We start from the raw sequence: 17,317 nt of genomic DNA, 5'->3' as shown, positions 1-17,317 counted from the left end.
GCACTTGATGGACTGCTGCACTGTCTGTACTCTTTCATGACAATGGCCGGTGACTGGCACAGAAGCGCCTCCCCGCTTCCTGAATGGGGGCCGGCGGGGGTTGGTGGACAGGAAACATCGGCAACCCTTTTTTGGTAAGATCTGGATTAGGCTGAACTCTCCCCACCACCATTTCTACTATTTGTGTTCTTCGTAAGCCCCGTCAGCATCTCTTGTCTAGATAGTAGATACAGGATCGACGCTGTTCGGATAACAGGAGGATGATGCAAGGGGGCTGGGGTATTGTCGATACCTACCTAGGTCGCGTCAATTGACAAGTTGATGGCACTTACAATGCAAGTCATGAGTAACTAGAGGGAACGAACGAGCACGATGGACGCCACCGGTGGCATGGCGCATGCACCGTCACACCTTCTGAGCAAGATCGCTGTGACCCTGTGACCGACTTGCCTGTCCGCCGTGCTGCTCAGCCGGAGTAATGGCACAGCTTGAGAGAGTCATGCCTCCGCAGTAGTTGTAGTTCGGTGAAGACGGCCAACACTCGACTACGGGTCGTGTGCAACGTCCCCAGCCTCTACACACACACAAGCAACGTGATACTACCTTGCATTCTTCGTAATGTAGGACGGACAGAACCTAGTTGCCTAGGTACCTCGTCCAAAAATCGCAGGTGCACAGCATCCATGGATGTTTGGCGGGTCGGACGGGCTGACATGCAAACCGCAGGTTTTCCCGAGGGGCTGATATCACACAACATGAACAGAACAACCACACCCTACCTACCTAAGAAATGTAAGCTGGTGGAAAAGATGGGCCGAATCGCCATCTTAAAATTAGCTGCCCGACGTAGCACGCACACACGCACACACACACACCTCTCCCAAGGAACAAGAGCTAATAGCGCAGCTGGTGTATCGTGCGCACTGCAGTAAGAAAACTTGTGCAAGTATGTATTTCGGGCCCGCAGAGAAAAGAGAAGGGGTGTGTGTTGTTCAGATGGAGGATGGACGGGAACCAATTGATGGACCTTGCTACCTACCTACAGAATGGATGTTGGGTTCAGCAGTGCAGCAAGTCTGTCTGTCATGCATGTATCAATATATCGACCAATTCTATGGCGCCATTCAATTAAGAATAGAGTATTGACATTTAATTCCTTAGGTACATAAGGTATGTCCACACATACATACATGATATGATGGCAGCCAGCAATCTGCATCTGCGGCATCATGAGCTGCCCCTCACTCTCAGTGCATCTGTCACCAGCCCGGCTGCGTGAACACACTGTAAATCAAGTTGATCTCGGTCGCGGCATGCGTCAAGTATACTTAACACACCTTGGGCTGGGCACGCAGGATGCGGAAAAGCAAGTATACCCGTTGTGTGGAGTGCGACGGCAGCTGCAACTGCACAGCTTCTCTTTGGGTAACAACAACAACACCAACATGGGCATGGGCATGGGCGGCGCATGTTGCCTGCCCCCTGCCCCCTCCTTTTCAATTGCGGCTGATGGCAGGTATCTGCTGCCTACACGCATCATCATCATCCAACTCACCTCCAATCAATCTGCACGCAACTGGTCTGGTACCGCGCTCACACTCGTCATGGCATTTGCTTTTCGTAAGCCTTCAATGGAAAAGGATAGAGCCTTGCTTGCTAATAAGACGGGCCCAGAGACATCCCGCGCACGCAGCCACCAGCCAATTCCTGTGCGGATGTGAGTGAGCCATGAGGAGGAGGAGGAGTGAGGGGGGTGGTTGGGTTGTTGGGAGGGAGAAGCGTGAAGCCCAAACAAACCCCTCATCACGCAGTCCATCTGCACATGTGCACTGCTTATGCACCTCATAGCACTGCACAGCACTGCACCGTAGGCAGCTTCCAGCCATGCGTGCGCCGGTGGTCTGTATGCGATGCGTGGGAGCGAGCGGGTGTTGCATGTGTTGCTCAGGTATAGATGCCTTATCGCTTCGCATCCCTACCTCGTTTTTCTTTTTCTTTTGCCCCTCCCATGCATGGAAGGAATCCTTCCCCAATCCTTCTGCGAACGAACGCCACCAGGCGCGCTCTCTCTCTCCTCTTACTCTCCTGGGCTGCCTGCTTGCTTGCCCACCAAACAGAGCCAACCCGGTCACCTCCTATTCGTGGAATATCAGGAACGACCTGCATCGGCCCCACCACGTGTTTCTCTCTCCCCGGGCGTCCCCGAGTCGGCCGGTGGACTGGTTCTCGAGTGCCGGGGCAATGAGTGGTGGGTAAAAAGGGGGTCACGGGCAAAGCCAAGCTGCCAAACTCAATTGAAGTGGTATGTATTGAGTTCTGATATGCATGATTCTCGGCGGGGAGGACATTTCGCAGTCACAAGGGTCGACGATTGCTTGCATACTAAGTACGATTGAGTTTCTGGGTTAGTTACATGATCGATGTGGGCTGCAGGCCTTACCCCTGGATCGGCCTCTTTGATCGCGTCAAGGGGCTTCTACTACACGCGCGGATTGTATGTCGTGATATGCTTTCAGGAACCCGCTTTGGTTTGATTTATGCCTACATTGCGAGTATGGATGCATTCAAGCTCATGTCGTTCATTCCCTTGCCCCCTTCTGAGTAAGGGGCGGCGTACGATGTACGCTTTATGATGCGGCTCTTGAGATCATCATCGACCAAAGCTGCGCACCATGTCAAAGCCTAATGTTGTTCTTACATAATTGGCTTCAAGAATAAAGGTAGTAAGATAGTCCTGTTAGTATATTTGACGCATAAAGGGGTGTTAAGCAGCGTCCTTGGTATTATGTGAATATGGCGGCAATGGCCCGGTGGTCGACCATGGCCCAGCTACCTGGTGCTCATGTGGTGATGAATTCCAGACGCAAGTCATGCCCAGCATCATTTCAAAATATGTGCTAGCTGGTTCATGCTGAAAGCGAGGTCTGTTGATTATGTAGCTTAATGAGCAAGTCGTCCGGTACTGACGATCTGTGTTGCCAGGATCCTGTTGCCAGTCAGCAATATCCAACCCCTTAATACCTGTCATGACACTTCAAACCAATCTCATAGTTTCTATCCTAAGCGTATACTTCCAAAGCCCTTTCGTAACCCAAAACAGCATCATCCAGTGGACGCAAGTCAGCCAAATCACAACGCCTTGAAACCCCCTTGCTCCAGGAAGTGAACTGATGTCGCGGACACTCGCCCAAGTTTAACACGGTCAAACAACACTAAACCCACCGATAAGATGTGTATGTGCAATACTATCTCTCAATATTGCGCAGAGTGCAGTTTCACTGTCAGACAGAAGTTTTGACCGCACCCGCAAGTGTGATCCCGTCGCTCACAGCAATGGTGTATGTGCCAGGCACCAGATCAAGGGCCCGAACCACCCTCGAGACCCGAATGGCGGAAGTTCTTGATACCGCCGGTATAGCGAGATGCTGAACACCCTATCTGTGAGTTGCCTCCTTCTAGGTAGACACTGCCACGGTATTAAACAGTAGAGACAAACAGTAGATATCTCGGCATAGTTGAATAAGACAGGAATGATGTGATAACATGACTGATATATGGAAATCGTATAAGAATAGGGTACGACCAAGTCAGTGTCGGGTCTTGAAGCTTCCCTCGCGACTCTTCTCCGGATACCACAGTTCACGTCAATGGCGAAAATCAGTTGCACTGAGGGAGGTTCATTGGTCGAGATGAATCATGTAATCATATAACTCGCTCCTATCTATAATGGGATATCACGCATATTCGCTTTTACATTAGCACTATACCAATTAACATTGGCCTCAATTTCGTACCCATTCTTGTCGTGTACATATAACCCCAATCCGCTCATAAATTTTCCGTTTCCATTTATTGAAGAAGTGAAGATCCGAAACCGCTCTTACTAGTTTCGCGCGTCTACTCCTTTGGAGGAGATGCGCCATGGGCAGGCTTCGGGTTACCCAAGATATCGTCTCCCTCCTCGGTCAAGCTGCCGGAAACAGACGTGTCGAACATGCCGACCCGGTTGACAGGCTTCCGGGCAATCTCGTTGCTCTTCCTCTGCTTTCGGGCAAGGTCCAGACTCTTCAAGGACCTCGCGCGGCCGTCGTCGTTGTTCTTGGGCTTGATGAAGTTCTGTTTCAGGCGGTCCCCGAGGTCGAACGAAGCGCCCCTTGGCTTGCCGGGCGACTCTTCCTCAATGTTCTCAAGTCTGTTCCGTTCCTCCGCCTCCTTCTCTTTGCGCTCCTCTATCCGCCGTATGGCCTCCTGCGTGAGTTCTTGTCTGAACATGCGCTCCACGACATCCTTCTTGCGAGTACGACGGTCACCCACGGAAATGAGGACACCCGCGGAGATGTTGACAGCAATAGAGCAACAGAGGATCGTGGCCGTAGCCGCTGCTGGACGGACGTGATAGTCGATGATCCACGTCGTGAGACCCAGAGCCAACTGAAAGCAAGAATGACAGTCGAGCAACACCACAATGGCGACAAGAAGGCGCAATGGGAAGGCATAGTGCGTTTCCGTCTCGTGAGGCTTATAGAATGTGTGAGACTTGGAGAAACAGGCTTGGTGGTGTTCGAGCTTGGCTTGCTGGTGTGGGGTAAGTACGGAGTGCTCTTCCCCCTTTTTCGTATGTATTTGACGTTGGGCCTCAATGTCCTCCTGTTCAGCGCGTCTTGAAATCACGGGCTCGGACGGAAGGTCGTTGTGGTCCTTGAGATCCGGGACGTGCATCTTATTGCGTAGTTTCCAGGTAAGATGATGGTACCGGGCAATGAAGCACATGTGATATGTATCAACCAGTCGCCAGGGAATCATACCATCACCTACGACGGCAAACAGAGCAACAAGGACGTTGTCAATGACGTCGATGATGTAATCTCTCCTTTCTTCGTCGCCTAGATAGATCCATCCGATAAGGAAGAGAACCCATGCCAGGCCAAAGACGGTGATGAGGAAAGCGTAGAGGGTAACGAGGAACCCAAGGGGCCTTCGAACATACTGACCGAAAGCCTTCATGCTACGCTTGAAGGCGGAACGCTTCGAGTGAAGCATGTGCCGCACGTGGTCGTTGAGCTCCTCCAGATCTTCATCGCTCCAGTGGGCAAGCGACGTATCGCTAGGACGCACAGCGTAGAAGCGTTCGGTCATATAACTTGGTATCCGTTCGACGGACGGTCTCCCAGCGGGCTCTTCGTCCTCCTCCTCCACATCCTTGAGTGGCCTATCAGTGCCCTGTTGTGGAACACCCTGCTGCCGAGGCTCCGGGGTGTAACGAGCAGACTGATCGGCACCAACTCCGCCATCCTGAGACGGAAAGGCACCAGACATATCCGATACGCGTGTGAGATTGTAAGTCGGTCGTCTGTTGACCCATCTTCCAAGCGAAGGCACGAAGAGAGAGTTCTGGACGTTGGTAATCGAAGACAGCGTCGAAACCTCGGGATCTAAAGCCGCATTAGCAATGAACGGTAATGAAGGGGGTTAACCGGTGCAAAGGTTGTACGTACCAACAACATCTAGCATGTCAACAATGTTGGAATCATATTCATCCTCTTGCGATGGTTGCCTCCTCGGGTTGTTGGCAGGTTCCGGCCGCATCGTGGCACGACTGAATCTGTGGAAAAGGCCTCGTCGCTCTGGCGCTTGGGCAGGGGCAGGGGCAGGGGCAGGGGCAGGGCCTGCCTCAGCACCGCCGAAATCTGTGGCCTGGGTGTTGCCATCTGGACCGGTGTTGTCGTCGACATCAAGCATAGACCGAACTTGCTGGGGCGGGTTCGCATTCCGGTCATGTGCAGGCGTCGGGGAGCCTCCGGACAACCTCCTCAGATGGATGGACTGCTGGTCTTGCGGCACTCTGGCGCCGTCGACGTCGAGCATGGAGCGGACATTTTGGGGGTTTGCTTTGTTTCTGGCATCGGCTTTGGAAGGGGGAGCTCTGCGAATGCGAATATTAGATTGCCGGGGTTCCAGGGTCCGAAGGGGACGGAAACGGTGGCGCGGCTCTGCAGCTGGGGTGCGGCGGCGGTGTTGAGGTTGGCGTCGGTATTGGCGGTGGGAGTGGGTGAGGGATTGGACTCGGGATCGGAATTAGGATTGGGGGTGTTAGTGACGGGGGAGAAGTAGCTGCTCTGCTGTCGTGGGGGCTCGAGGCGTTCGTCGGCCATGGTATATTATTACCCAAGGCAGCCGGTTATTAAATGATTACAGTAATATGGGAAACGTGCGACAGCATTGTTGGAGTTGTTTTATTTCGGAGGAGAACACGAGTAAAGAGGGAGCAAACATCCATCCACTGCGCTGGCGGTCGGCGGTAGGTAGTTTCATCGACTTTTAGCCATCGCTCGTCACGTCAAGCGCGGAAGTCCGGACCCATGGAGGACCCTGTCGAGAAGCTGCAGAGGTCGAGAGACCTTGGAAAAGCCGCAACTTTCTGGCGCATTGCAGAGCGCCATCAGCCCGATCGCAATTTGCTGAGACCGGTGACGTCGTGTACTCCACTTTTGGCCCTTCCAAGTTCCCAGTCAAGCCAGAGGCCACTGCTCAGTGCCTGCCCAGTGCCTGCCCAGTGACATGATCGAGCGGAGGCCAGCCGCACGACTGAAACTTTTCTAGGTTAATGCCGGCTGATAGTGGGCAGAGCAGACAAAACACCGCTCGCTCTGTCAGCCTCTAGCCGGGATGCTTGGAATTCACAACAAAAGTCAAGCACTCGCCGTGAAACATTGTCCAACTCGGACGAATCAGAGCGCCCAAGCTCCCATTCCCACAACGTGCAGACCCTTCCAGACCAGATACCAACCTGCTTACTCGAGAGCCGTTTGATCCTTCTCTGCAACCCTGCCGCATGAATCAGCACTCGTTTTGGTTGTGCCGTCTGCCGTGCATGGATGAGTGGAGTGGTGTACGTTACCTCCGCGACGATCACTTTCATTGGCAACCGTGATCTGTCTGGCCCACGGGCCGAACCATAACAAGGCATGAATGGGCCAATGAGCTTGGGATCGCATCTGGGTAAGCATTGAGGGGATCTATGTAGACACCTCTTGGCACCTCGTCTTTCCTTGGCTACCTATTCTGTTGCACATGTTCATTACTTGGTTTTAGTGTGCAGTCCTGTCTTCTGTCTTTCCGTCGAATTTATTACTGTATCAGTCCCATTCTCATCATCTTCGGCCCAAGTCTAGAATGGCCGGCCTGGCAGTGCTGGCACGACCAGAAACGAAAATCGCAAGGAGTCAGTCAGACTAATAGGTACTACTCGAGAGATTGGATGCATGCCGCTAACCGAATCACGCCCCACTGCCAATCAGATTATTGAGATATCGAGATTGCCCATTTGGCCATGAACTTCAGCTGCTCAGCCACGAATCGGCCGGCTCTCGAGTTTCAATAAGGAGCTAGCTGCCTTCCCATGGCCGCCATATACAATATTTCGAGCACTCCGATAAGGCCATATGATTAAGCTAGCAAGTAGCTTGCACCCCTTACAATCGTGCCCGGTCACCTAGGCCCACTTTGATAGCTTCCGGGGTCTTGGGGAGCGATTCTAAGAACTCAGTTTCCAGCATCATGGGACGCAAAGGCAGGTCTAGCAACGCCTCCTCCACCAGGACGGCCACGTCCCCGGCGCATCGAAAAGACACGGACCATCCGGCGGCGCTGTGACCGTAGTTGTGGACGATACGGCCCGCCTTGGTGAAGGCCGAGGGGTCAGTATCAACATCGTCGTCCGCCCCTCCTCCTTGTATGCGTAGCTCCCGCTCCACGCGGATGTTGCGCTGGCCGAACGGCCGAAGCCTCTGCGCCAGCGGATAGTCCGCATCGAGCCGGTCCTTCTTGAGTTCTGGGAAGAAGGCCTCGCAACGGGCACGCATCCGCCGGACGATGGGCGAGTCCAGTGTCAGGTCGAGGTAGGGCTCGTGCGACTTAGTGATGCCCCCGCTGAGAAGGACGTCGCCATTCCGCGGCATGAGGAACGCAATCTCGTTGGCGCTGTGGGCGGCGTTGGCCGAGATGGTCAGGGCGGCGTCAATCATGGGGAAGTCACAGCCGTCGTTTATCACACGGATTAGGCCGCCCCATATCTGGTAGCACGAGTTGTCGCCCGCCAGTTCGGTGCCCGCAAGCCCCGTGGCGTTGACGATGGCGTCTGCGTGACTAGCTGGGCGCCCTTGACCCTGACGAACCTTATCAGGACCTGCATGCAAGCGTCCGTGTGATGACGGGGGCGAGGTGCTCGTAGGCATCGACCGCGCCGTAGCTGCTACTCACACGCTGTTCTTCGATGATGGATGCACTGTGTCTTAAGCCACGGACGCCTCTCGCCATAATCTCCAGCATTTTGGTTGTTTTGATTGTGTTCCCCTCAACAGGCTCGGGGAAGAAGAAGCTGACGTGCTTCATGCGAACGCCCGCGCGCTCAGTCGACGACGGGTCATCCTTCCGGGGGAGCCGGAGGCGATGGCGTCCCAAATATAGCACGAAACCTATCGACCCCCGGCTTTAGTGCCTCTCTTGCAGGAAAGTCGGAAACTCATGCGTACCATGCACCAGCGCCTGGAGTTACGCAGCGAGATGGCGTCTGTGTGCTGCCCGCAGAGGCGGGTGGGAACTCCCACAACGCCCCCGCGATCTGCGATGTGAGCCGTTGCGGGGACCCATACGAGGCCCACCCCTTGGCCAGGATCGTGATGTGGCAGCCTTTGTCCACCAGCGTCCAAACCGTCACCAAGCCCGTGACCCCGCCCCCGACGATCATGACTCTATGGGAGGAGTCTACGGCGTGCGGAGAGGGGCTGGGAACGGTGTCGGGTCCCTCCAGAAGGTAAGAATCTCGCGTGACTGCATCCTGGTGATTGGTTAGGGGACATCGCCAATACAAAACAATGCTGAGCTACCAAGAACGCATCAGTAGAAATGTTAAGCCCTCGGGATTTGTGATGCATCATACTCGCATACGCACTGTTCCTGAACCTGAACCGGGGAATGACTCCTCTATATAGCCGTTTCCCCCTCGTATCGAGAGCAAACGGTGAATGTAAGCAACATCGCTGTGCTGTTGTTATCCAGGTTATCGTAGAATCCTGCCCTCTCGATCCTCAACGTCAGACCGGATGTTCTATGGTGTGAGTAGGAAGCTTACCCTCGACTCGAAGTGATACTTTCACTGCCAATCAAATGATGAGTCGTGTGAAGGAATAGGGAATATGGAATAGGGGAGAGGGAGAGGGAGAGGGAGGTTAGCTAACGTCTAATAAACAAAAATGGCATGTACTAGTGTCTAATGGCCCAGGGATTAGGAAACATGCAATATAGCATCTTAACATATTATACTCTGTCCATTGCATTTATCCAGTGCCGTGATTCTCCAGCTAGTTGTGCTTTATGTTATAGTAGCTACTTGCTTAATGATATCCAGATGTGGATGAGTATGCCTTCTTAGTCATGCGTAGTAGATGACTACTGATGATTCAAGTATCGCTGTACGGCTTCGGGTCCCCATTGAATGGTAGTTTGCCTATATTCACAATGATTATCACATGGATGATTAATGAATGAGGATATGCAACAGTGAATATAGTCAGTGTGACTGTTAAAACAACGGCATCAAGCCCTTTCGTTTCACATTCGACTCTGCTTTCCTCCTCATAACCTTTTCCAGTTGCACCCTTCACATCTGTACAGCAACAAATCACTCTCCGGCCTTGCCTTCTTTTTTGCTTGTTGGCATTGATCCGTTTTCTACCACCAACCAGTTAAAATCCTGGAACGTAGCCACAATGGGTCCCTTTCTCGCCGTCTTCCTCATCCTCCTGGGCTTTCTCGGTGCCGCTCTAGGTGACAACAACCAGACCCATGTACCGCCCAATGTCCCGCCCAAGGCAGAAGATAAACCTGATGAGAAACCGGTAGTGACGCCGGAGCTCCGGTTTAACCTGGCAGCTGGTCTATATGACCATCTACCTCCGACTTGGGGTTACTGGAAGGGCTGGGAATCTGGGTGGATCCCTAAGCCCTGCCGCGAAGCTGCTGAACAGAGACAACTCAACCCTTGGGAGATGGAGGTCTATAGCGTCAAGTTCACCGACTGCGACGAACCGTGGACGATCTGTCGCCACTTCAGTGACAGCAGCAGCATCGTCTCGATGGTGGAGCTAAGTAAACCTTTGTATTACTAGGGAGTGTTGTTCAAACCGCCCCTGGGCATACCGCACCTCGCCTGCCCAGGCTGCCAAGAATACGACTAACCATACTCGCTTGTCTGTAGACCTTCGGTAAGATTCCCCTCGGCATGCGAGAATATGTCAGCACCATCGTCACGCTTCCCAGCCTAGGCCCCGGAGCTGCTGGAGTGACATACTCCGAGACGGATATTCCAGTCATTGGTATCCGATACGGCTTCTTCCAGGAAGAGCTCCTAGCCCACGAAATCTCGCACATCTTGGACTTCCACGCTCTAAAGCAATACACCAACGGCAGCGACTTCAGCACGGGCAGCTGGTGGAAGGGCAACTACAGCCTGGATGGTGCTGCCGTGAGCACATACGCTCTTACCAAGTGGCAGGAGAACTTTGCCGAGGCCGGTGGTGCTGCGCTATATGACCTGGTTGTTCCTGGTGGCCTTGCAGATATCACGACGGATGCTAAATCAGTAAGTGGTTTTCGTAATTGCTCTAATTGTACCAGCCTGATGTTTTATTTCCCCGAGTACCCTACTGATGTGACACAACCGGCAGGTTTCCCATGTCGTCTCGACTTACAAGAACGTGCTCGGCGACATCATCAAGCCTCGGTCCAAGCCCAAGTGCACGAAGCGTTGGGCGAATCACGGGGTCGTCCCCGTTGACGACAAGAAGGTTCCCCGTACCCTGCTCCGGACGTCAGAATCAAGGCGAAGGGTATTGAGCAGATCGAGAATCCCAGCAAGAAGGAAATCAAGTGCGTTCTGCCGCATTAGTGGAACATTGGGACCAAGCTGCTTGGGGTTATATGGTTAGGAACATGCAGTCAGAGGGTGGCCGGTTGATGCTTAGATAGTTCCGGACTCCATTTCGCGGCCAAATCTGCGATTTCATATCAAGTCCGTTTTCTTCATGCCATCCGGGGATAGCCTGTCTACTTCGAATACCCTCACCCTCCGCGTTTTTACAGAATACACACTTCCTCCGTCCCCCGTTGAAATTTGTGCTAAACACCGATATTAATACTCTCCCATTGGAATCCCGCACTATCTAGTGGCCAAGCTTCTCGGCCAGTGTGTTGATGAATCCACATCGCTCTAACAGCCTGTCCCGCTCGAGTTCCCGTTGGCCCTGCTGAAGACGTTCGCCGCCCATTTCTCCGTACTTGGTGCTATCGACCATGGGATGCTGCATGTCCATCTGCTCAGCGGCGAAGGACCCTTCCCCGGCAACACCGGTATCTGCCGCCAAGTGGCAGTTCCCCGTACCCCACGGACCGCCAATGAGCTGTACGTCGACTGCGGGTCTTGACTGAGAAGATCCTCCTCCATTAGTTACTGACGGGAACGCCTCCGGCCAAGACGGAACAGCAGCACCCGCTCCGTTCGGGTCGGCCGTGTATGCAAAGTTGACGAACGCGGCGAGCAGCTGGTCCGATAGCGCGAGGTCCGCGTCCGCCAACGTCTCCCGCGGGAACATGTTGTTATACAGGTAATCGATATCGCTGCCGTGCACCACGCCCAGCCAAGGCATGCCCGCAGCGGCCCGGAGCAGCGGCGTCACCGTGCTCTGGTTCAGGTCGTACAGGCGGGCGCCCGGGGACGACGACGGCCGATCCGAGGGCTTGCTCATCTCGGACGCGAAATCGAGCGACGAGCACGTGAAAAGTAGGTCCCGCAGGATGCGCGCCGCGCGGAAGTAATGCACCTCGACCGCGGGGTCGGCCGCGGCTTTGCGCGCCTCGTAGCTGTGCACCTCGACCGCGAAGTCCGACGCCGGGTACAGCGCGAAGAGCGCGGCGTAGTCGTCGTCTGTCAGCGCGTGGGCGAAGTGGCGGATCGCCGTTTGGATGTCGGCCTCGGTCTGGAAGTCGGTGGCCGGTCCCGCGTTCGTGGCGCCGTCGTCGTGCGTCCAGCCGAGGGCGATAGGGACTTTGACGAACCGGCCAGTCTTGTAGAGCGCCGACGGCCGGTCGGGCAGAAAGTCGTCGTCCACGGAGGGGATGAAGGTGAACAGCCCGGCCGGCGGGTGGTTTTGCATCGCGTACGCCATGGCCGTCTCGGTCAGTTTGTCCATCGGCACGTCGCGGAGGCACTGCAAGATCTCCGAATCATCACTAGTCGGGTCGCAGCCCAACGTGCGCGCGACGGCGCGCGTGTGTAGCTCCGTCGCGTCCGACGTCGTGTTTAACGCCGTGCCGGGCGGGCCGGACATGCACCAGGCGCGGTCGAAGGGGACGCCGTGCGTACCACCGTACGCCATCAGCTGTACGGACGTAAAGGTGCCGCCCGCGCTGAGGCCGAACGCGGTGACCCGATCCCGGTCGCCGCCGAACGCCGCGATATGGTCCTTGACCCATTGGAAGCCGGCGCGCTGGTCGCGCATGCCCACGTTTAACGACTGCTGGTCTTTCAGGATCGGTAGACGCGCGAAGCCGAAGATGGTGACCCGGTAGTTAAGTACTACGTGGATGACGGGCTGGCCGATCCGTGACGAAGACGTTACGAGGTGCGTCGGGTCGTACAGAGCTTCTTGCGAATGGCCCTTGATTACGCCTCCACCCATGACATGGACGACGACGGGGAGTTTGTCGTCCGGCTTTGTTCCCGCGGGGCGGGTGATACGGAGGTAGAGGCAATCCTCGCTTTGGTCTGGGGTGTCCCCGAAGAAAGGTGGCAGGGGATCCCGGATCTGAGGACACGCCGGGGCGGGAGCAGTGGCGTCGACTACGCCTCCGTCTCTGGGAGGCACGTAAGGTTCTGGAGGCGCGAATCGCCGGGAGCCGGATGTGTCCTCGGCGAATTTGATGCTGTTGAACTCTTCGACCGACTCTCTGGTTAGGCCACGATATTGCACTCCTAGGCTGTCCACTGTGACGATGGGATCCTTGGGCGCTGCGCTGATGCTGGAGGCCAATGCCCAGAGTGCTGCTGCATAGCGAAGAATTCTTCCCATCTCGTCAAAACTTTAAAGCGAGAACGGGCTGCTTGGTGTACGATGATTGATGAGCGAGAAAGTTGGTCGTTTTTGCTCGCGGAAACAAAGGATGAGGGGTGGATGGTAGGGGGTCCGATGTTTCCGCCCCTGCGTCGGGAACCAACAAACCTTCAGAGACTGTCAGGGGCCTTTCTCGTCCATGCAACGTCATCCGTCTATGTGACACAGCAATATTGGAGGGCGCAGTAAACAGGGGACCAACGAAGATAATTTGCATCTAGCATCATATCATGGCTACCGACGGTGATGTGTCGGGAGATAATGTGTGTTCTCCCTGAGATTATACGCTGTTTTAATATAATACTACTTATTATATTAGAATAATAACCCCCGTCTTTTAACTTTAATCAAAGTTTAGGTGAAGTATTCAGGCTATATAAAAGCCGGGTAAAAATCGCCGGTCTTAGCATTAACCCCCCCCTTTTCTTATGTTCTTTTGCTCTTCGACTCATATCAGCGCAGGCCAGCAGAAGCAAGTGACTCAAAATCAAGTGACTCAAAATCAAGTGACTCAAAATCGAGCAAACCCAGCACATATCGACTCAAAAAGAAGGTATTATACCCTAATACCCCCCAACTCAGGCTATAAAGCGACCTTAATAAATTTAGCGGTACAGGGCACACCCGTTTCGCTGATGGCGAAGACCATGTAGTAGCCCGGAAGTGCCACACCATAGTCATTAGGTACGGTGACCTGATAGTTGATACCGTCACCCTCCTGCGCCACAAGGGGAATGCGTCTCTGGTCGGTATTGACGGCATGAGTCGAGGTACCCGTGCGGATCATGCTGAAGGTGTACGTGCCGCGCTCCGCCATAGTGATGGTGTAGGTCTCGCCGGCGCGCACCGTATCCGCCGACAGCAGGGCGATCTCGGGCCGGGGCGCGGGCGTGCGCCCGTCGGCGAGGAACAGGTACGGGGGCGAGAAGAACTGGCCGTCGAAGTGGTTGGCGGCGCAGCCCTCGCCGCACAGGCCGCCGCCGCCCGAGAAGACGGTGGCGTCGGGCATGAGCACGACCGTCGAGTGGTAGTTGCGGGGCGTGGCGTGGGCGCGCAGGGGCGTGAAGGTCCGACGCACCGGGTCGAACAGCTCCGGCACCAGCGTCGCCGAGGCGTCGGTGAAGAGCGCCATCGGCCCGCCGCCCTGCCCGCCCACCACGAACACGGTCCCGTCCGGCAGCACCACGCCATTGCCGAAGCCCCGCCCGTACGCCCCGTTGCCTACCTTCTCCGCCGCCACCGCCTGGCCCGGCTCCCCCAGCGTCAGGATGTGCGCTGACGTCGTGGCCGCGAACCCCGTGTACGCCTGGCCCCCGCCGTACGTGAAGACCTTGCCCGCCACCGCGTCGTACATGACGAAGACGCCGCACATGGCGTCGCCGTCCTGCGCGCGTGTGCCGGCCGACTGCACCGCGCCGGTGTCCTTGGTGTCGTACCAGTTCATGTTGCGCGAGGGCCCGGCTTGCAGGACGAAGCCGTCTTTCCAACCCAACAGCCAGCCGTGGGCATCCGGATACAGGCCTTGCCGCATCACCATCGGCTGCAGGGGGCAGCCGGGCAGCTTCGTCCAAGTGTCGGTGCTGCCGTCGTAGAGCTCGCCGTTGCGCGTGCCGAACCCGGAGAAAGTGCCTCCGATGGTGAAAAGCCGGCCCTGGGACGTGAGGGTGCTGGCCTGATACCCTCAAAAAATTTGCATATTCTGGGCCGCCGTCCACACATTCTTGTCGGCGTCGTAGATGCTGGTCTTGGCCGCCGAGGAGCCTCCCGTTACGATGATGCGGCCCTCGGCGTCGATGCTGATGCCGGGGCAGAACATGTCATGTTGAGTGTTCTGCACAAGGTAGCTGCTCACATTGCCGTCTGCAGGATTATACACTGCAGTATACGTCATCTTGTTTCCGGCATTCGTCCAGCGGTTCCTGTCGCCATTGCAAGATTCTTGAGTCAACGCCCGTCGAGTAAACCAAGGAACAGGGGAATATAGGCTGTCTATACTCACGGGAAGCCCGAAGACCACGCCAACAGCTTGCCAGACTTGGGCAAAACAGCCACGGCGACTGGTACCATAGGAAACTTGATAAGACGACTCCATTGCCCGATGGATCGGTTATTGAGGCTCTCGAAGACGCTGAGATATCGAGTCGCTCCGCAGCTGCCGCTGCCGCCACCAGCGCAAGGCTTGTTGCAAAGCTGCTCGTTCGCTTGCTTGTTGGCACCGGGGAGGATTGTGTCGCCACAGCTACAGTACTGGCCATTCTGCACTGCACAGTAGTTGGTGCCAAAGCGAGAACAGTACTGCCGGCAGCTGTCTCTCGTCAGCTTGTTGGAGTTCAGAACGGCGAACGACTCTCTGAAACCACTCTGGTAGCCGTTGGGGTTAAGGTAGCACCCCGAAGACGTCTGTGCCGAAGCCGTTGGGACTAAGGCCAGAGCCAGTACGGCTGGAAATCCAAAGTATTTCATGCTGTCTGCTGTGTGTGCTCTTGATCTGGTGTGAGTGAAGATGATCCAATACAGCAATACATCTGGCCAGGGACATTGAGCTGGTTTATAGTACTGCGACTGCTATTATTCTTCAACTCCTTCACGTGCAGGCCATAGCACAAAAGAGATAGGGGGAAGCTGCACCGCCCCTGGTTCCTATGCCACCGCGGTCTCCCTGGGAAGGTTATCCTGGCCCGCCTGAGCTGCCAAGACATATTCAGGGGAACCACTGTAAGCAAATGAAGATGAACATTTAGCAGGCATTGCTGAGGCAGAAACGCCTCTCGAGGGCTGGAAGGTTCTTGAGTTTGCAGTGCGCAGTTTAGTGCTGGTGAGCACGGGGGAACAGCAACTTGGCGGATTGAGCCGTTACGCACAGGGGGAAATAAGATAAGTCCGCTGGGTCGCCACAAGCCACCAAAGCTTATAAACAAGAGCCCCTTTTCCAACGAGGGCCAATGCATTTCTAGCATGACATGTTTCCGAGGGTGGCTATACAAGTAGATAACACTGCCTTCACATACGATTAACAATTTCAGGCTACATGCCATTCCCTGATGATAGCATTCAATCGTCATTGAAACGTTAGGCTGATCATCCCGGACATTTACATCCTCGCCCAGTCAACATGAAGGTCCCATTCTCCAAAGTACCAGCTTACCTGGTCATGGCATTGTCAGTACCCACAGCAGCCGTGCTGGATGACGGTGACAAATCTCTGCAAACGCGAGCGGGCCATTGCAATCCAGCCTGGAGAGCCGTCTCCAAGGACCTGAAACTCCTCTTCAAAGCCTGCAGCGACGAAGCGCGATCGTCGACCCGTGCCGTGTTCCACGACTGTTTCCCCGGGGCCTGCGATGGCTCGCTGCTACTCTCAGCAGAGATGCAGCGAGAGGAAAATGCGCTGCTGGTCCCCATTAGCCAAACACTGAGCGAGAAAGCCGCCAAGTACAAAGTGGGCAAAGCCGACATGATCCAGGCCGCAGCCCTAGCAATCCAGAGCTGCCGCGGCCCCCGTGTGCGGTTCCTCGCGGGGCGCGCCGACGCGACGGGGCCGAACGCCGAGGGGCAGCTACCGCTCGCGGATGCGGACGACGCGACGCAGCTCCGGCTGTTCCGGGCGCGGGGCTTCAGCGCCGAGGATCTGGTGGCGCTGATGGGGGCGCACAGCGCGGCGCGGCTGGAGCAGGGGCTGGCGCTCGACAGCACGCCCGAGCGGCTCGACAGCACCGTCTTCTACGCCGAGACGCGCGACGAGCGCGCGCCGTCCAGCCTGGGCAGCGACATGGCGCTGGCGGCCGGCAACGACACACGGCGGTACTGGTCCCGGTTCGCGGCGAGCCAGGGGGCCTGGCAGGGCGCGTTCGTAGTTGCGTGAGTTTGCCCTTCTCCCCCTTCCCAACCCCCTACCTGGCCCTCGGTGTGGCACTGGATCAGTGATATCCGATGCTGATGGCTCTGCTCGCTTTGCAGAATGTCCAAGATGATGGTCTTGGGGAACAATGTGAAGAACTTGACGGATTGCTCCGCCTATATATACTAGTTAGTTCAAGATCAGCTAAAGTGATCTCTTTTGCTTGGCCCGGTGTGGAAAGACAACGTTTGGGTATTACATTAAAGCTCATAATTACTACATAATCATAGTAATAATAACAATAATATACTGA

The 17,317-nt window shown here is 55.4% G+C and overlaps 6 protein-coding genes across 6 annotated transcripts; 2 read left to right on the top strand and 4 right to left on the bottom strand.

The window, feature by feature from the left end:
• Positions 1 to 3,897: 3,897 nt before the first annotated feature.
• Positions 3,898 to 5,865, bottom strand: PG997_006381 (uncharacterized protein; the record flags this gene model as incomplete). Its single annotated transcript, XM_066810696.1, has 2 exons — positions 3,898 to 5,432; positions 5,496 to 5,865. 2 exons carry the CDS (start codon positions 5,863 to 5,865, stop codon positions 3,898 to 3,900), a joined length of 1,905 nt encoding a protein of 634 aa, XP_066669619.1.
• Positions 5,866 to 7,472: 1,607 nt separating this feature from the next.
• Positions 7,473 to 8,746, bottom strand: PG997_006380 (nucleotide-binding domain-containing protein; the record flags this gene model as incomplete). The annotated part of the gene is made up of 3 exons (XM_066810695.1): positions 7,473 to 8,165; positions 8,212 to 8,474; positions 8,539 to 8,746. The coding sequence occupies 3 exons, from the start codon at positions 8,744 to 8,746 to the stop codon at positions 7,473 to 7,475; spliced, it is 1,164 nt and encodes a 387-aa protein (XP_066669618.1).
• Positions 8,747 to 9,767: 1,021 nt separating this feature from the next.
• On the top strand, positions 9,768 to 10,945 carry PG997_006379 (uncharacterized protein; the record flags this gene model as incomplete). Its single annotated transcript, XM_066810694.1, has 4 exons — positions 9,768 to 10,136; positions 10,256 to 10,639; positions 10,725 to 10,844; positions 10,880 to 10,945. 4 exons carry the CDS (start codon positions 9,768 to 9,770, stop codon positions 10,943 to 10,945), a joined length of 939 nt encoding a protein of 312 aa, XP_066669617.1.
• A 274-nt stretch (positions 10,946 to 11,219) lies between these two features.
• PG997_006378 (uncharacterized protein) lies at positions 11,220 to 13,124 on the bottom strand (the record flags this gene model as incomplete). The annotated part of the gene is made up of 1 exon (XM_066810693.1): positions 11,220 to 13,124. The coding sequence occupies one exon, from the start codon at positions 13,122 to 13,124 to the stop codon at positions 11,220 to 11,222; it is 1,905 nt and encodes a 634-aa protein (XP_066669616.1).
• Positions 13,125 to 13,749: 625 nt separating this feature from the next.
• On the bottom strand, positions 13,750 to 15,629 carry PG997_006377 (galactose oxidase precursor protein; the record flags this gene model as incomplete). The annotated part of the gene is made up of 3 exons (XM_066810692.1): positions 13,750 to 14,817; positions 14,884 to 15,085; positions 15,166 to 15,629. The coding sequence occupies 3 exons, from the start codon at positions 15,627 to 15,629 to the stop codon at positions 13,750 to 13,752; spliced, it is 1,734 nt and encodes a 577-aa protein (XP_066669615.1).
• Positions 15,630 to 16,278: 649 nt separating this feature from the next.
• On the top strand, positions 16,279 to 17,193 carry PG997_006376 (uncharacterized protein; the record flags this gene model as incomplete). The annotated part of the gene is made up of 2 exons (XM_066810691.1): positions 16,279 to 17,024; positions 17,124 to 17,193. The coding sequence occupies 2 exons, from the start codon at positions 16,279 to 16,281 to the stop codon at positions 17,191 to 17,193; spliced, it is 816 nt and encodes a 271-aa protein (XP_066669614.1).
• Positions 17,194 to 17,317: the final 124 nt, after the last annotated feature.

Source organism: Apiospora hydei (assembly GCF_038363865.1).
Source record: "Apiospora hydei strain CBS 114990 chromosome Unknown utg000005l_segment0_segment0, whole genome shotgun sequence".
Lineage (NCBI taxonomy): Eukaryota > Fungi > Ascomycota > Sordariomycetes > Amphisphaeriales > Apiosporaceae > Apiospora > Apiospora hydei.
This window is presented reverse-complemented; position numbering and strand designations above follow the sequence as displayed.